Source organism: Beta vulgaris, chromosome 3, assembly GCF_026745355.1.
Source record: "Beta vulgaris subsp. vulgaris cultivar EL10 chromosome 3, EL10.2, whole genome shotgun sequence".
Taxonomy (NCBI): domain Eukaryota; kingdom Viridiplantae; phylum Streptophyta; class Magnoliopsida; order Caryophyllales; family Amaranthaceae; genus Beta; species Beta vulgaris.
The window spans coordinates 28,148,045-28,167,651 of record NC_079204.1 but is presented as its reverse complement, the minus strand read 5'-3'; the positions used below and the strand labels follow the sequence as shown (position 1 = coordinate 28,167,651).

Genomic DNA, 19,607 nt, shown 5'->3' with positions numbered 1-19,607 from the left:
CGTAACAGAATGGGGAGGGTTGTCTAACTCCCCCTCCCCACCAGAAAGCACAGATATTCCGTCACTCGAGTATGGTAGGGCATCGAGGACCTGAGTAGTGTCCAAGCACTCGAAAGCCACAGACACCATGGGGACCCCTCCGATCAATACCCCGTCGAACAAAGGTTCTAGAATGGGAGGAGGGGTCCCCGAGCTAGAAGAAGCTCCCCCCAGGTCCATCGATGGGGGACTCCATCCAGAACGGTCCATAAGGAAGGATAAGAAAGAAGTAAGAAAAGGGATCGTACCTTGTTAAGGAAAGACTCTTGTGAAGATGACTTTTGAAGAGGAGAGCTTACTCAATGGGGGTACTGCATATAAGTCATCCCCTTCAGCTTTCTACCAATCACCAAAGATGATGAAAAATCTTTTTGAGGGAACTCCTCCAACATCATCAAAGAAGAAGGCAAAGGTGAATGTTGCAGATAATCTGAAGTTTGCTACAAAGGGTGTTACTGAAGTGGTGAATGTTGAGTCGGATTGATGATATTGCTCCTAAATTTTTGTAGTTTTGTTGGAGGAAAGAAGTATTAACTATTCTAGTTTTATCGTTTATGTGTTTTCTATTTCAATGTCAGGGTTGGTTATCTCCATTTGAATGAAATTTCTATTAATGATTTAATGGTTCAATTACGTTTAATTATGTTTGGTTTATGTTCTATTTAAAAATCATTACCATAAAATATGTTTGAGTTACTTGATTTATCTTTAATTATTAAATCAATTTTGGCTAAGGATAGATTTACCATGCCAACATAATTTATAAGATTATTTTGCGTCAAACTTTTTTGTTAAGAGATCAAAGATATAATTCCATATTTCACAAGATTTGAGCACCTCGTTATACAGTATCAAAAGTCAAGGATAATTTTACCAAATACGCATATAATTCTCTTAACAAAAATAAAGATAGTGAAGATATTAAGCCTTTCTTAAATCGTGTGTGATTGAACACGATCATCACGCCATAGTTTGATCTTTCACAATAGCTTAGCAAACAACAAAATATCCTCCTCTATTCTTTATTCTATCCTTGATTCTCCATAGTATAATATCTTTCTCATGTATCTTAGCATGCTCGTTATTATCTTTTTTTTTTTTATATTATCTTTTTATTCTATGTACTTGGTTAATTTTGGTAGGTTTTATCTGACTAATTATTTTGCATTAAATTTTCTTTTTTTAACGTGTATAAAGATTGGAGTGAAATGAACAACGCTTGTATTGTGAGAATAAAAAGAAACCCAATAAAACATGCTATCTTTGCAACAACTTGTAAAAAAGAAAATTGACAAAACGAAACTCAATAAAACAGACCATCACAATTACTCCAACTTAATGATTTAGAATCAAAACTAAACTAATAAACATCTATCATCCATCATAGAACATAACTCCACTTGATAAGGCCCCATGATCTCACAACTTAATGACCTTTGAGTTAGCCTTCATGTACAAATTGCTTGAATCTGTTTTCATTCCCTACTCTTAGTTGGGGATAACTTGAACCTACAAACATAATTAACAAGTGTTACAATGAAAAAAACTAATAATATAGTTCATTACCTAAGAATAACAATATGGTAGTCTTTCATGAAAATCAATTACTTACTTGGTCTAGTTTGTGTCGACGGACCAAACTTGCAAAATGAAAAAATAAAGTCAATATAATTTGTTGCTTATAAAAAAAAGTTGTAGCAGATAATATGTTGCAAATATTAAACTTACTGGCATTCCTTGAAAATTAGGATAAGGAGGCAAATATTCCTTTGTGCAACATTATGGCCAAATTGAGTATGAAGCTGAAAAAGAGCAGCATAAATTTTTTTAAAAAAAATCCAAGTACAAGAAGATAAAAATACAAAGAAACGTAAAAAAAAATCAAGTACAAGAAGATAAAAATACGTAAAACACTTACTTGTGCATTGGATGAACTAGCAGGAATAACATTTGACATTATTGGATATTGTATCCCATAGAATTAGGATTGATCCTGAGGTTAAAAAATTCATCAGATACTCTTTTTTTTTATTTTGATCAAAACATCAGATACTATTTTCATATGCATGTAGCATGTATGTAATAATTTTTTTTTTTCATATATCTGTGACCATTCTCCATATCCAATGTTGTAATCAGATGTGTGATGATTCTTCTTGTATATATCAAACTGATGTTCATTTCCATATCCTTTCCTCTTGCTTGGTTTTTTTCCTTTACCTCTACGGTCTACTGGATCATTGACTTTTTGTTGGTGTCCCAAGTCATTGTGTTGGCGATTTTCCTCTTCTTCATTTCCACCTCCTTGTGATGAATGTCTTCCATAAACTCTACCAATTGTATTCACAGTTTGAGGTGCTTCTTGACATCCTTCACTCAATGCCTTCACTTTCAATTTCAACTTAGATAGAGATTCCATAAGAAAAGAATAAGGTTTCTCATCTATTATTGCCAAAAAGGGAATTTCTTCAAATTCTCTATACAAAGAACTATGCCTCTTCGCTTGTGGATTTTTGTCCGGGGTGTAATATGGAACCGGGACAGTTGTGTAATCTCGTACCATGTCTTTTCTCCATTTTGATAGGATATACTTCTCGGGAACACACTCAACATCTTCCTCGTGATAAACACGAACTACATGGCAACACAAAATTCCCCTAAATTCAAAATTCTTACACTCCCACTTAACATCATATGAGTCTCGATCAAATGTCACCTTAAAATTTTGTCTTCGAGGCCACTTAGCCTTTTTTGTCACTACGTCATATACACAAACTCTTCCATCATCTTGAAATTTTGTTGCACTAGTATAAGTCGCCAAACGCACTTGATCTTGAAACTCCTCAAACTACTTTGATGTATAAAGGCGTTAAAATACACTCTCACTAACATATTCAGTGAAACACATCATTGGCTTATTAATTGAACTAAAAGTTTCATTTTCCTCATCATTTGCTCGTTTGCCTAGAGCAAGACTATATTGATCAACAAATTCTTTCAGTGATGTGTTCAAATTCACAAATGCTTTGAAAAAGTTGTTCATACTCTCACTCCTTTGGGTACTAGACATACCAGCCCAAAAGTCGTCTTTAAAATAAATAGGGACCCATCTATGCCTTAGATCATACATTTCATTAAACCACTTAACATCTTGCAACTTATATTTTTCCAACATATCTCCATAATTCTTTTCAAACTCCTCAACATGAAGAGAATCATGGAGATCACGTCGTAGTGCCTTACGAATATCATCTCTTGCTTCATAAGGATTTAGATGTTTCATTGCATTTCTTAAAATATGCCAAATACACCTTCGGTGTTTGCTATTGGGAAAAACCTCTTTGATTGCATTCCTTGTATTAATGATGATAATAAAATAATATGATAGTCTGTTATTGAAATAATATTAAGAAATAAATAAAATACAATAAAAAATTAAATTAAACAAAAATAGAATAAGATAAAACCATGAAGAAATATATATATGATCCATGAGATAATATCCTTGAGATAATATATGATAAAGATAATATCTTTGATAACATTTTTTATTCTACAACGATTTATTTTTTCCGTTTCTTTAATCTTGTTTACCTTTATTAACTTTTGGATTTTATTATCTTGATTTTTTTTTGTTATCATAAGGTGACAACTAAAGTTTGCTTTTGCATGTAGATATATATGTATGTAACATAAATGAATAAAACAAACAAGTGTTGTAGTTCAAACAAAATTAAATTAAAATGCAGTAGAACAAGTATGAAATTTATGAAGATTACCTATAGCCATGCATTGAACAGTAATAATACCACTTGGAGCTTTTCTAGACATACATGCTAGCCACGTCTTAAACAACCAAACATAGTTACTTGTATCTTCTCCAGAAATTAGAGCACATCCAAGTAAGATCGATTGATTGTGAGGATCCACACCTATAAATGGGCGAAATAGCATTCTATATCTGTTCCTCAGATATGTGGTGTCAAATGAAACAACATCTCCAAACTCTCGATATGCAGCTCTACACCTTCCATCGGCCCAAAATATATTCTTAAGTGTGCCATCATCACTTGTGTCGTACATGTAATAAAAAATTTTGTCTTTAGAAGCCATCTCAATAAAATGTTTTTCCATAGCAGCAAAATCTCCTTTTTGAAGACATAGTCGTCTATGCTTGCTGACTAGATTTCTAAAATCTTTCTCCAATAAAGGAACAACTCCAAATCCTCCATAACGGACAACAAATGTTGCATAATTTCTACTAATAGGTACTCATGTCCTCTCATTTGCATTATAATCTCCTTATTGTGTGGACTAATAAACCGATAATTAGACATGAATTTAGAATTCAAGGGATCTAAAGGATAGTTATGCTCCAAAACTACAGTAGTGAGTTTCCATTCATTAGCATTAATATTAAACGAGGCAGTGATCTTAGCTTTACAACCAATTCTCTGAGTATGTGTCGCCTTTGATGGATCTTTCCCTCTAGAAAAGAATTTTCCTTCTTTTGTACATGCTAGTCTCAATCTTGTGCAATCATTCCCATTTCCAGAATCGGCTCCTTTTGCATTTTCTCTACTCCTAATTTTCATTTGAAACCCGTTTTGTCTTCCAAATTCATGGTATATAGTAACCGATAACTTCCTCATATGATCCAAATGTCATGCCCATACTCGGTGGTACTAGTGGCTCTTCAATTGTTGTGACTATTGGCTCATCTACAGATATATCATTGCTTTCATTTGAATTATGATCATTTCTTAACATATTGTCATTTTCAATAGTAACATCTCTTATCAAGTTTGATTCAGAGTCTGTACTAAATTCTATACCTGAGCTATCATAACTACAATCTTCTTCGCTATGATACCCAATATTCAGATCAATAACTTTTTTCCCACCTCTAACCAGTTGTTCATCGTTCGTAGCCATTTAAATTAGTCTGCATCATTGTTGAAGGCGTTCATTATTAGTGACCATTTGCCCACAAAAAATAAACATAGATCACATTACAATTCTAATTGCCATTAAAAAAAAAGTTTTGTCATATAAATAAATCTAATTGTAGTACACGGTATTCTTATCCTAGCAATTATTTTTTCAATTTCTTTTTTTTGGAGCATTATTTATCATAAGTTAATAAATTTATCTAATATATAAAACAAAATGATAATGATCTAACAATTAATGGATAGAGATAAAAAAATAAAGATTATTTATCTAATACATACATATATATACAGATACAACGATAATATATACATACCTAATCTAGCTAACCTCAGCCTATCAACGGCAAACAATATTAGTCTAAAGGTTATTTATTCACATATCCATATATATACATAAAGATAATTTGGATTGGCGACATACATACAACTTACATATATAAAAGATCATATAATATACACAGAGATAAAGATTGTATATACTCTTAAAGAAAATAGAGTATTAGATGAAAAAGATTCTTTATAAAATATATTATATACACATAAGTTTTTACGTTAAGATTATAATGAATAGTGACATATTATTTTAAAAAGATTATATATATATATATATATATATATATATATATATATATATAATATATATATGTATTAACATATATTATGTATTACATACACATATGTATATATATACATACAAATATGTATATATATACATACACACACACATATATAATATAATATATATATATATATATAATATATATATATATTAATATATATATATATATATACATACACACACACACCCTCACAAAGTTTCTTATATACATACCTTGTTTTTGACTATGAAAATTGTTTAACAAGAGACTTCTTGTTGGCATCAATAGTATGAAGATCTTAAACTTGATGAAGGTAAGGTTAAATTATCACCTGATATTTGATTTTTTGTTTTTTTTTAAAAAAAATGAAAGATTTTTTTTTTGTTAAAAAATTGATAGAGTTTCAAAACTAACAGTAACAGTGGAGAAAGATATTAGATGATGAGGTTGCTAAACAATTGAATATGAGGTCTCATGTCCAATGCAAATTTAATTTTTAATTTTAAAATTTTATTCACTTATTTATTGTAATGGAAAATGTTTGAGTAACCCTTAGGGTTGCCAACCCTCTTAGATACATTAGAATAAAATATTAATATGTATGTAATAAATGAGGAGAGAAGAGATATAAAAATAATGTTTTAATGTATTCCTAACCAATAAAAATTCAATAATAAGAGGGTTGGCAACCCTTAGGGTCACTCAATCAATGTCCTATTGTAATTGAAGTTTATTCTAGTAAATTGAAATTTACTTTGATAATAGAGTCCAGTTTCATCAATTGAGTTGGTTGGAACAAAAGAACTAATTGAAAAAAAAGGAACAATACTAATTGAAAAAAGGAAAGAACTATTGTATTGGTTTAAAACTATTAACGGCTATCATTTATTAATCCATCATTATTACCGTATGTATAATGCATGGGTTGCTATGGTTTTTATTACTACAAAAACCTTAAAGCTTTAATTGCTTACACCTCATTTGCTTTAATTGCTTCCACCTCATATGCCAAGTCATATGGGTTGCTAACCCACTGGGTTGCTCTAGCTACGTCCAAACTGGACTACATCTTATCTAGTTTATTGTGTTAAAATTTTAAGAGGTTTCGAGGAGTTTTGATATTTTTTCGAGAACGATCTTGTAAGTCGGGTAATTTTAGGTTGAATCTGGCGCGACTGAGGTAGAAAAAAAACTATGAATTATTGGCTTGGAATTTTGATGTGAAATTTTGGTCGAGTGTTGTACTTCCCGAGGTTAACATACTAAAAATATTTCATTTTATTTCAAGTTATATTTCTTGAATTTTCGATCTTTTAATTTCATGGGTATTCTGGACAATTTTAATGGACTGTTTTGACACAAAATTATCGATGATTGGTATAGAACAATTAAAGCCATTAATAATCTTAAGCTTGAAGAGTCTATTGCTATCCTAGTACTCTTGACTTATTCTAAGCTTACAAAGATAGAAAAAGTCATTTTATTGGCTACTGTATTGATTTTAAATTTTAGTTTGTTAAGAGTTTGTTTGTTTCCTATTTCTAGTAGGAATAGGACTCTTACAATCCTAATCCTAGTAGGATTAGAACTCCTAGTTTGTTAGGAGTATATTCGTTTATGAATTCCAGTTAAGTTAGAAATCCAAATCCTAGTTGGATTAGGGATCCTAATTGGATTAGAATTATAGTTAAGTTAGAATTCTAGTAGTAGATAGATTTTATAATAGGATAAACATGTGATGTACATGGTTATCTTTAGGCGTGTGATTAGTTATAGGATAGAATTAGCTTAATTCTTATCTTGTTATTAGTTTAATTCTTAACCTAGTTTTATGTTTATCTTTAGTCGAACTTGTACCCTATATAAGGAGCATTTATTTACTTAATAATAACAGATTGAGATTTGATTTTGTGTTTTATACATCTTCTTGATTGTTTGCTTGATAGCTTAACAATTGAAACCATTAATAATTCTTCAGGAGTGTTGAATTCTTAGTGTTAAACATCTTAAATTCAGGAGTGTTTTTTCAGAGTGCTTAGATTCTTTATTCAAGTTTCAGGAGTGATCTTGATTAAAGAAATATCCCTTGTTCGACTTTTATACTTGTAATTTCGAAGTTCTTGGAGTTAATCTCTTTAAGATTCATACTCATACTTGATTATTAGACTTCTTAGTTTAGTAATCATATCAAGTGGTATCAGAGCTAGAAGAGGAATTTTGGTGTGAAAATTGGTGGAGACAAAGTAGACATGTCTTAGAGTGTATTGTTAAAATTTCATTGAATTTGGACGAGAGATGAGACCGCAACAACCATTGACATCAGACATAAATTACTGGCAGTTTTGCTGAAATTTAAGGTGATCTTTGAATGACTCGAACTTCCAGCATATTTCGAATGTTTTGAATATTTTTGATTCTAAACTGGACTAAATCTTGTCTAGTTTATTGTGTTAAAATTTTATGAAGTTTCTAGGAATTTTGATATTGTTTCGAGAACGATCTTGTAAGTCGAGTAAATTTGGGTTGAATCTGGCGCGACTGAGGTAGAAAAAACCTGCGAATTATTGGCTTGGAATTTTGATGTGAAATTTTGGTCGAGTGTTATAATTCCCTAAGTTAACATACGAAAAAGATTTCATTTTATTTCAAGTTATATTTCTTCAATTTGTGATCTTTTAATTTCATGGGTATTCTGGACAGTTTTAATGGATTGTTTTGACACAAAATTATGGATGATTGGTATAGAACAATTAAAGCCATTAATAAGCTTAGTCTTGAAGAGTCTATTGATATCCTAGTACGACTTATTCTAATCTTACAAAGACGGAAATAGTCATTTATGAAAATGAATTGGTTATTCGAAGGCATGTCCAAAGAACCGAAGCAAGAAGTAGGGAACTTGAGAGGCAACAAAAGAAAAAAGAAAACTTGGCTACACTCATGGCGACGCTTAAAGATTTGAATGATTTGGTTCAACAACCTCAAGAGAAACGACATGAAGAAAAACAACAACTTCCTATTGTTGAGGATGAAGAAAAGATCGAAACTTTTTCTTATTCTAAGGATAAAGATTTGAACTTTGAAGTTTCTCATGAGGAAGCGGTGGTACCTAATGTTGATTTGCAGAATATGAGCCTTTAGTTAATATTTCTTTTACTTTGGTGCCTAGGGTTGTGGATGATCGTGGTTTTCCCAAAGTGTTACATGTGTTTTTTGGAGGGATAAATTGCAACTAGGGAAAAATCAAGATTTGGAAAGCCTAAGATTTTGTGCAGCGATTGAGGGTGATGAACGACGCCACATATTCGTGGTGTATATTGTTGTACGATTGATTTGGATTATTTTATGGATCAAAATAAACTTGAGGACAAGTTTTTTTGAAGAAGGGGAGTATGATGCGTATGAGAAGTGTTAATTATGTAGCATTATAAATCTGTTAGAATTCAATGGAATTTAGGGGTTTTAAATTTTAGTTTGTTAAGAGTTTGTTTGTTTCCTATTTCTAGTAGGAATAGGACTCTTACAATCCTAATCCTAGTAGGATTAGAACTCCTAGTTTTCTTAGGAGTATATTAGTTTATGAATTTTAGTTAAGTTAGAAATCCAAATCCTAGTTGGATTAGGATTCCTAATTGGATTAGAATTATAGTTAAGTTAGAATTCTAGTAGAAGATAGATTGTATAATAGAATAAACATGTGATGTACATGGTTATCTTTAGGCGTGTGATTAGTTATAGGATAGAATTAGCTTAATTCTTATCTTGTTATTAGTTTAATTCTTATCCTAGTTTTATGTTTATCTTTAGTCGAACTTGTACCCTATATAAGGGGCGTTTATTTCCTTAATAATAACAGATTGAGATTTGATTTTGTGTTTTATACATCTTCTTGATTGTTTGCTTGATAGCTTAACAATTAAAACCATTAATAATTCTTCAGGAGTGTTGAATTCTTAGTGTTAAACGTCTTAAATTCAGGAGTGTTTTTAAGAGTGTTTAAATTCTTTATTCAAGTTTCAGGAGTGATCTTGATTAAAGAAATATCCCTTGTTTGACTTTTATACTTGTAATTTCGAAGTTCTTGGATCTAATCTCTTCAAGATTCATACTCATACTTGATTATTAGACTTCTTGGTTTAGTAATCATATCAATCTACTAATCTGTTAAGAAATTAACAAATGTATTTCCAGCTCACTACATCTACAAGAGACTTTAAATACAACCTCCTTTGCAATCAGATTAGGAGGCGACAAAGAGTTCCTAAACACTTTACTATTTCTTTGTAACCACACAGCATATACACTCTCAGTAAAGAGCATGACATATACTTTGTCAATACTTTTTGTACTTCTGGCTTTTTTAGAAACACATTCAAGTCCCAGATTCGAATCAGCAAGAGGGTACCTTTGTAAGTGACTTAACACCTGCTTCCACATATCATAACTGTAACTACAGTTGAAGAAAAGATGTTGACTAGTTTCAATCTGTTGGTTGCAAATTTTACACATAGGACTGATGCTAGCATTCCACCCATTCAATCTGCTGGATGTGGCTAATCTGTCAAGCAATGCAAGTCACAGAATGTATTTACTCTTTGGAGTAGCTTTGTTGTTACATAGCAGTCTTCTCCAATCAACTTTAACAAAATTGCCTCGAAGTTTCTTGTAGGCCTCCTTAATGCTGAAATTCTGCTAGTTGCTAATGGCACTCCATCCACCTATTCCCTCTAACAAGCTCCTTGACTCAATGATATTCCTTAACATCCAAGAGATATTAATACTCAAAGTGACCTCCATCACATTAATTCTCTTAATGTAATAGGCATTAATCCATCTTACCCACAACTTGTCTTGTTTAAAAGCAATAGCCCAAAGCAAATTGAGAATGACAACTTTATTCCAGACTCTCATATCTACCACATTCCACCCCCTAGCAGACTTAGGAAGCTGAATAGAAGTCCATGCTAATGGAGCCTTCTTAGACTGGTCAATTGCACCAGTTTTACATATGGATTCCACTGCCTTGATTAGTTTCTGGTAGTAATTTTATCAATCAGGGGTTTACATTGAGTGAAACTAAGCTTCTTTGCAGCCAAAGGGACCCCAAGATATCTGAAGGGAAGAGACCCAATAGGCATGTTGATCCTTGCTGCAAGGTAAACTGTCGCTTCCTGGTTGATGCCAGCAAAATAAATACAACTTTTTTCGTTATTAGCTTCCAGCCATGAAGCTCTTGAAAATCTTTGAAAAGCCTTATAAATTTCCTCCATTGACCCCTGATCAGCCCTTGCAAACATGAGTAAATCATCTGCAAACATTAAATGTGTAAGCTTAATTCTCTTACACTTTGGATGATGAGTGAAAATTATATTCATATCCCCCAGACATCTACTAAGATACTACATGCTTATAGCAACAAGAAAGGAGACAGGGGCTCCCCTTGTCTTAGCCCTTTCTTGGCAGGGAATGGTTTTGTAGGGAAACCATTCAACAAGATAGAGTAAGACACAATTGTCACACAGATCATCACCCACTGAATAAATTGAGTTGGAAAACCGAACTCTTTCAGCATACTCTCCAGGAACACCCACTCCACAGAGGCATATGCTTTCCTAATGTCTACTTTAATGACACATCTAGGAGACATATGACTCCTATTGTACCCCCTAATTAATTTAGTTGCTAACAAAATATTTTCCCCAATCTGTCTCCCTGGCATGAATCCGGATTGTGAACTACACACCACTTCATTTATGACTTGCTGCAACCTTTTAGTTAATATCTTAGAGATGATTTTGTAGATAAGGGTACAACAGGCAATAGGCCTATACTCTTTAGCTTAAATTGGGTTATCAACCTTAGGTACCAAGGTGATAGCTTTGATATTAACAGGCTTATACATCAGATTACTTTCAAAGAATTCGAGGACACCAGAGTACACCTCAGGTTTAATTACTGACCAAGTTTTCATGAAAATTCTGCATTGAAACCATCTAAGCCTGGAGCCTTAGCATCATCAATAGAAGCCAGAGCTACATCTATTTAATGAGTGGTAACAGGTTGCATAAGCAGATTGCAGGCCTATTGAGAAAGCCTTGGTCCCTTTCTAACCATAGCCAGATCAATAGCCTCAATGGACTCCGAACTAGTGCCCAGCAGCTTCATGTAGAAAGCTTTAATCTCTTCTCCAATCATCACAGGGTCAGTCAAAATGTCACCTTGGGAGTTATGCAACATAGAAATTTTGTTTTTTGCATTTCTCACTTTGATAGCAGTAAAATAGAACTTAGAATTAGTATCACCTTGTGATAGCCAACTAATTCTAGATTTTTGCTTGAGAACACTCATGTCAATGAGGGACCACTTCTTCAATTCCTCTAAGATTTCTTTCTCACTCTCTTGAAGCTCAGTATCATGATTCAAATCAGGCTTGGCCTGCAAAATTTCTAACTGTCTCCTGTAATCATCAACTTTGCAATGAGCTTGGGAGTAACTATTGGCATGGAACACTTTAATAGCCTCCTTTGTCTTGTTCTGATTAACCCACAGCTTCTTCATTTTCCAGCTACAGTGGGGAGAGCCCCAAGCATTCTTAACCATCTCTATAAACCCCCTATGATCAACCAAGTGATTAAGAAATCTAAAAGGTCTACCACCACCTTCATGATGTGCTTCAGCAAGTGAGAAAAGCAAAGGAGAGTGACCTGAGACTCCTGTGTTAAGATACTTCACAACAACATCTGAATATTGGCTCACCCATCCAACATTAACAATAGCCTTGTATATCCTGCTTGACATTCTATTAGCTCCATGACCCTTATTACTCCATGAATAAAAATTCCCACTATTTGGAGCTTCAGACTGACAATTGTCCACTAGGAAGTTACTGAAATCCATAGTTTCAGCATGAGTAACATCATTTCCTTGCAATCTGTCAATAGCCTGGTAAACAGCATTATAATCTGCCATCAAAATGCAAGGAGATTGTATACTGTTCACAAACCTTCCAAGATCATCCCATAAGCTTTTCCTATCCTCAATTGTATGAAGCCCATAAATAGCAGCAAAATAGAACATTCACCCTGAGTGTTCTGGACCTCAACAATAACAAATTTCACAAAAGAGAGCATAAGTCTCACCCTGACTTCACTCTTCACCCATCCAAGCCAAATTCTACCTTTATTAGTAGAACTATAGTTACATATCCAATTCCATTTGTCCCCCAATTTCTTCTGAATCTTACCTTGGTTATGAGGTCTAACTCTAGTTTCAAGTAAAGCACACATAGTCACTTTATTAATATGAAGGAAATTTTTAATCTCCCTCAACTTGAAGGCGTCATTCATTCCCCTTACATACCAGCTGATTAAAATCATTAAGATAAATAGGGATTTGGTCCCCTAGCACCCCCAGGCAAACCTGAGCCAAACTGAAGCTGCACACCACTCTGGATACCCTTCCCTTGCTTCATCTTTTGTTTTCCTTGTGACAACTTTCCAGGCCCCTCCTTCCTCAGTACCTGCCCCCACATTTGCAGGCGTGGCAACTGGAGTGATAATATCTCCTTCCTCTACAATCTGCTCTAGAGGTTCCTCTAGAGGTCTAGGAATGGTAGGCTCTACACTACTAGTGGTAGGAAGCTTTAAATTGACAGCAGGATTCACTTTCTTTGGTACCCATTTCTGAGTAACCCTAGGTTTTGCTCTGACTTCTGGTAAAGCACCACAGTCACTAGTAGAATAAATGCTTATTGTTGCGGTCAATAAGTGCCCTATTGCGGCGAATCTGGCCACGCAGCAATTAAGGGGGAAACAATAGGTAATTAATATATTGATGCGGTTTTAAACCGCAACAATATTTAATTATATTGCTACGATTTCTGTGTAAAACCGCAGCAATATATTGTAATTAATAATAATAAAAAAGAATACTGTAGTGGTTTTTAAAAAAACCGCAGCAATATGTAATTTTTTTAATATTAAAAATACAGGTCTATTGCTGCGGTTTCTTCCCAAAACCGTAACAATATACAGGGCAGGTAAAAAAAAATTTCATTACTCAAGCGTTAATTTGTGATAGTTATAATACACTTATAATATAAACATTTTTGAATCCAAGAAAACTATTGTAGTACAATAACAACACAAAATTAATCAACCTAAACTGCTATATATTCAATAAAAATAATATTTTACAAACCCTAATTACAAAATATAAAAAAACTGAAAACAGATTAACAAGGAAAAATTAAAAAAAAATATATATATATAGACTCGGCCGATATTACAGAAAAGTAACAAAAAATTAAAAAATTATAAATGAAAGAAAAAAGGAAAAATATCTAGATCTTGAAATTCGAACGACAAACACTGGTGGCTTTGCTTGGCGGCTTCGTCGGCATGCTTCGTTCATTTCAAAGATTGACGGGAGAGCTGGAGAACAAAATTCCAAAAAAAAAAAACGAAAATCAAAAACAGAAACGAAAAAAACGAAAAAAAATAGATATGGAGAACGAAAATCAAAAACAAAAACGAAAAACGAAAAAATAGATCTGGAGAACGAAAAACAAAACCAAAAATGAAAAATAAAAACGAAAATCAAAAAACAAAAACGAAAAACAAAAACGAAAAAATAGATCTGGAGAACGAAAATCAAAAACAAAAATGAAAATAAAAAAGAAAAGCGAAAAATAAAAACGAAAAAAAACGAAAAAAATAGATCTGGAGAACGAAAATCAAAAACAAAAACGAAAATCAAAAACAAAAACGAAAAATAAAAACGCAAAAAAAAAATGACATTAGGAAAAAACTAACCTTGTTCCTCGTGGCGAAGATGGAGAACGATGAAGGACGGTGGAAACAACTTACGAACGGTGGAAAGAACGAAAGATAAAGAGGAGGAAGCGCCGGTGAGAGGAGTAAGCGCCGGTGAGAGGTGAGGGTGAGAGAGGAGATAGATAGATGAAAATGGCGTGTGAGAGAGGTGAGAGGTGAGAGGTGAGAGGTGAGAGAGAGATGTGAGAGGTGAGAGGTGAGAGGTGAGAGAGAGATGGGTAAAGGGTGAGAAAACCCCAAATGGCTGAAAGAGTAAGATGGGTAGATTTGAAAGAAGCGGTTTATTAAATTTTTAAGGATATTGCTGCGGTTTTTTCTAAGAACCGCAGCAATATATTAAAATAATTTTTTTTTTTAATATTCTTTTAATATATTGTTGCGGTTCTTGCCGGAAACCGCAACAATATATCATGGTCAAATGGTCAAAATTTTTCATAAAATATTTGTTGATACCATATTGCTGCGGTTTTTGGTCGAAACCGCAGCAATATGATTATTTATATTTTTCTTCTTCTTTTTACGTAATATATTGCTACGTATGGGCAAAACCGCAACAATATGACCGCAACAATAAGCAATTATTCTACTAGTGAGTTATGCCCAACCTTACTACATTTCATGCAGTAAGGAGGCAACCATTCATAAACCATCTTCTAGTTAAAACAAGTGCCATTAGGGTCCTCCACTATGATGTTTTCTGGCAACTTATGCGTTACATCAATCTCCGCAAGCACTCTCGCAAAAGAGATTCTCAATCCTTTGCTAGTGCATTCATCAGCAAACAGGGGAACTCCTAGCAAACTCCCTATCCTGCTTAGAGAATCTCCACCACAATAACTGAGTGTCAGGTTTGGACATTTTACCCACACAGGGACCACTTTCAAAATATGTTCATGAAAATTAAAACTAGCACACCATTTCTTAACTATCATTGCTTTACCATAGAATAGATGAGGCCCAGCAAAAAGAATACGATCTCTATCCTCCTTAGAGTTCAATTAAAAATGAAGAAATCCTCTTCATGCTTGAAGATGGTTGGTTCATGAGTCAATTGCCAAAAAACATTCACATATTGTGAAATAGAAGTGAGAGTGGGATTTTGGCCTACAACATATACTACCAAAGCAAATTCCCAGTTCTTTGTCTGTGTATCCACATCTCTTTTATCAAGTTTAGCAACAAAGTCTCCATTAGCTATAACAAAAGCTACAAATTTAAACCCCATACCTTTCTCGGAGATACGTGACTGTCCTGTAAAGCCTTTCCATCGTAGCTGAGCTTCCTCAACGTGAGATTTCTCCACTACCTCTGGTTGTTGTTCATTAGTTACTGTTCCATTAATTTTTTCCACCGGGTCACCTAAAGCCTCAGATTTTGTAGCAGTATCAACCATCTCCGAAGATCCCGGCGTCGACGAGCTACTCGCCTGCCCGAGAGTCTTCTTTTTCCGGCCCATACCGACCGTTGGTGCAGGATAGCAAAGAACCTAATTGTGCGTCAGCAGAGGGTTTTAGGAGGGTTTTACGAGTTTTTACAATATTTATTTTTATTAATAGAGAAGTATTATTATTTTTGGTTAAAGTCTTCTACTGCAAGTTATTTTGTTAGTTAGTAGTTGCCTTCCGAAAGCGTGTTAGTCACGTGGCGGAAATACTCCTAAATTACTCAAATATTATTTGCTAAATTATTTATTTAAAAGCGAGTAATTTGGGGGTGTTACAAATTCATATGTGATGTATACCCTAATGTCTAAAGTATACATAATTCGTGTATGATTAGATGTTTTATTGTAAAGTTCTATGATAAACCTTGTAATATGTTGTATGTTCTACTTCTTAAAGTATGAACATTTAGTTGAAATGGTTGTGTTGTAGCCTGAAAAATCAACGGCTGTTAATGAGACACGTGGCCCCATCACGACCTTACATGTGGCACCTTGTTGTTGAAGTAAAGTACATGGTCCAGAATAATGTATGGACTAAAGTACACCATTCTAAATAAAGAAAGTTGTACTAGCCCTTCTTCTGGCCCAATCTGTACTCAGGCCCAGTAAAAGCAAAGGTTGTCTCTTTGCTAATAGATGATGTGTACTCTCCAAATCAATCATTGCCACGTGTCATAATATTATTGCTCATCCAATCAAATGCTCCTAAATTAGGGTGACATTAAGGTATATCAGTCATTTCAGACACTATAAATAGTCCTTGAAATCAGGGGAAAGGGACATTTTTCAGAACAGCGTACTATTATTTTGCCATAAATTCTCTCTATTTCTCTACTTTCTCTCTCTAAAAGTTTCTTTTCTACTCTTGACACCTGACTTAAGCTTTAGAGGGGGAAATACCACCTAAACCTCCGGGGTGGGTCCTTTTTTGCAGGTCTGGAGGTTGAGCTCAGGTTCGGATTTTGAGTCCGGGCATTATTGCACAAGTCTCTTATTATTGAACCTATTGTTGGGGATAGTAGTATTTATTTATGAGTCTAGCACTACGTAACATTTGGCGTTGTCTGTGGGGAGACGCAACAATGACTGATTGTCACTCATCCAATGTTGCTAGGAATAGAAGTTTTGAGATACAAGTGGAGGATACGGTGGGCGAAGAAAGGCAACCAAGAGGAAGAGATAGGCCCCCTGCTGTTGTAAACCTTTCTGGACGAAGCAGGGAGCCCATCATTCAAGAGAATCCTGAGCGTCTGGTGACAGCTGCCCATCTGGAAACTGTCCTGAGTGACTTCTAGACTAGGATGGCTGCTGTCATGGAGGAGCAAATCAAAAACAATATGCTATTTTTTCAGGTCAATCCAGACCCGGTCGATGTTGCTCCACCTAGGGAGTAATGTTAGGAGGGTCGTCCAGGGACAAGCCGGCCTCCTCGGCAAGAAGTGTCCAAGCGATTGTCAAAAGGAAAGTAGCCAGTGGTCAGTGAGCCACGGAAGAAGATGGATTGGAAGTTGGTGGTCCGACCTGGAGATAACATACCTCCCAGCGGTCATAAAATGGAGACGGATGCTAGAAATTACCTGGAGGCTAAGAAAGCAGCTACTCTCCAGTGCTCGGCTTCAGGATCTACCCCTTATATCAAGGATCCTCCATTAAGGCCGCCATCCAAAACTGAAGGAAGAAGTCAAAGACTTTCGCCTGTCCAGTCAAGGCAAGAAAAAACTGTATTGCAACCTATGGTGTATAGACGGCAAGTCCAAGCTAACACCTCCTCTAATCCTGTGTTAAAGGAATATCGTCGAGAGCACATACCCACTAGGGTCATGCTGGGGAACTCAAGATCAACTGGCCGACTCCATTCTCGGCCAGAATCATGGAGTCTCTCCCATACCCAAAGGTTAAGCTGCCAACGATAGAACCTTTCGACGGAACTACTGATCCAGACGATCATCTATCAGCATACAAGCATCAAATGTATGTCCAAGCAGTCGATGATGCTACTTGGTGTAAGAATTTCCCAACTACTTTAAAAGGAGTAGCGCAAAAATGGTTCAATAACCTTCCTCCTAACTCCGTGAACATTCACAAAGCTTAGTATTTTGTTCACCGGTCATTTTGTAGCAAATCGGCAGGAGCAGAAGACCAGCATGAACTTGGGGAAGGTCATGCAAGTACCAAAGGAAGCCTTAAGAAGTTTTGTGAAGAGATTCAACTTAGAGGCATTGCAGATCCAGGATCTGAATGCGAGAGTAGCTTTTGACGCCTTCATCAGGGGTCTGAGGCCAGGAAGTTTCCAATATGAAATGGTGAAAAAGAAGGTTACCACTCTGACCGAAGCCCTACGGAAGGCTGAGGCATTTATCCATGCTACGGAGGTATGCGCAGAAGCAAAGCATCCTGAAACAAAAAAAGACTGAAGAAGCAGCTCAGCCAAAAAGGAGCAATTCCAAGAAAGCTAAAACTTGGGCATTGACTTAAATGACAACCTCATCTAAGAGAAGCAAAAGAAGTGAACCAGCAGCATCAGTTGAGCCTATAGAATTCAGCAAAGATCAATATTCCATTCTTATGGAGATAAAAGATCAGCATGCGCTAAAGGCACCAGCTGATATGAAAACTCCTTACAGAATTAGGGATAAAAACAAATATTGCCACTTTCATAAAGATTGTGGTCATGAAAAAAATGAATGCAAACATTTGAAAAGAGCTTTGGAGGATTTATCTTGTAAAGGGAAGATGAATTCATATCTTCCTCAAGGAGGGAAAAAGTTTCATAAGCGGAATGACCGTCAGAACCGAAGAAAAGAAAGTGAAAGCACTGACGAAGATGTAGTGCTTGTCATATCTGGAGAATTTGCAGCAGGAGATCCAACCAACCAAGGACATAAGAATTACTTAAGGGAACTCGGCCAGATCATGCTTACCGATCGGGCAGAGTCTGATCCCTTCCCTAAGGTAGTCGTCAGCGAGCTGGATCGTGGGAAGATAAGAACCCCCCATGACGACCCTTTGGTTGTGGAAATGAAAATTGCAAACCTGAGAGTAAGAAGAATTTTGATTAATACGGGGAGTTCGACCGATATCATCAGTGCATAATGTTTATTAAGACTAAAGTTCAATGAGAATGACTTGTTCCCAGTTCATCATCCTATCATAGGGTTGGAGGAGGCATAATCCACCCTATAGGAACCGTCACCTTGCCTTTTTGGGTGGGAGATAGAGAGGCCTCCAGAATATTGTTTGTTAAGTTCTTGGTGGTACGAGATTTGACGGCTTATAACGTCATTCTCGGGCGACCCACGTTGAACCCCATCAAAGTTGTTATTGTAACTCATCTGATGTTAATGAAGTTTGAGTGCGATGGAGGGAAGACTGGATCCCTATATGGAGATCAGCAAGCAGCAAGAGAATGCTACCTCACCACTCTAAAACCTGCATCATGGAAGGGAGAAAAACCAGAACAATCAAAGGCTATAGATGAAGGGCCAGCCGAGATGGTGAAAGGCCAGATAAATGAGTTAAAAATTGAAGTGGAAAGAACTTAGATGAAGGCCCCTCAAATCAGCAAGCTGTCCATCCTCCTGCCGAGCAAGAAGAGGAAGTGCCTGGCCATCAAAGAAGAAAAGGCTTCATCAGAAGAAGTAATGGCCATGATGGGTATTATGCTAGAACGGTCAGAGCCAGTAGAAATGCCGACTGAAATTTGTGGATGAAAGACGTCCAAAGAGGACGCTGAAAA

General features: G+C 35.2%; 2 protein-coding genes across 2 annotated transcripts; one reads left to right on the top strand and one right to left on the bottom strand.

Moving 5' to 3' along the window:
* Positions 1 to 1,514: 1,514 nt before the first annotated feature.
* Positions 1,515 to 3,322, bottom strand: LOC104884454 (protein FAR1-RELATED SEQUENCE 6-like). The gene is made up of 3 exons (XM_010669102.2): positions 2,930 to 3,322; positions 2,151 to 2,887; positions 1,515 to 1,548 (listed from the first exon to the last, which is right to left on the bottom strand). The coding sequence occupies exons 1-3, from the start codon at positions 3,320 to 3,322 to the stop codon at positions 1,515 to 1,517; spliced, it is 1,164 nt and encodes a 387-aa protein (XP_010667404.2).
* A 15,024-nt stretch (positions 3,323 to 18,346) lies between these two features.
* Positions 18,347 to 18,964, top strand: LOC104884453 (uncharacterized). Its single transcript, XM_010669101.2, has one exon. It carries the CDS (start codon positions 18,347 to 18,349, stop codon positions 18,962 to 18,964), a length of 618 nt encoding a protein of 205 aa, XP_010667403.2.
* The last annotated feature ends 643 nt before the right edge of the window (positions 18,965 to 19,607 follow it).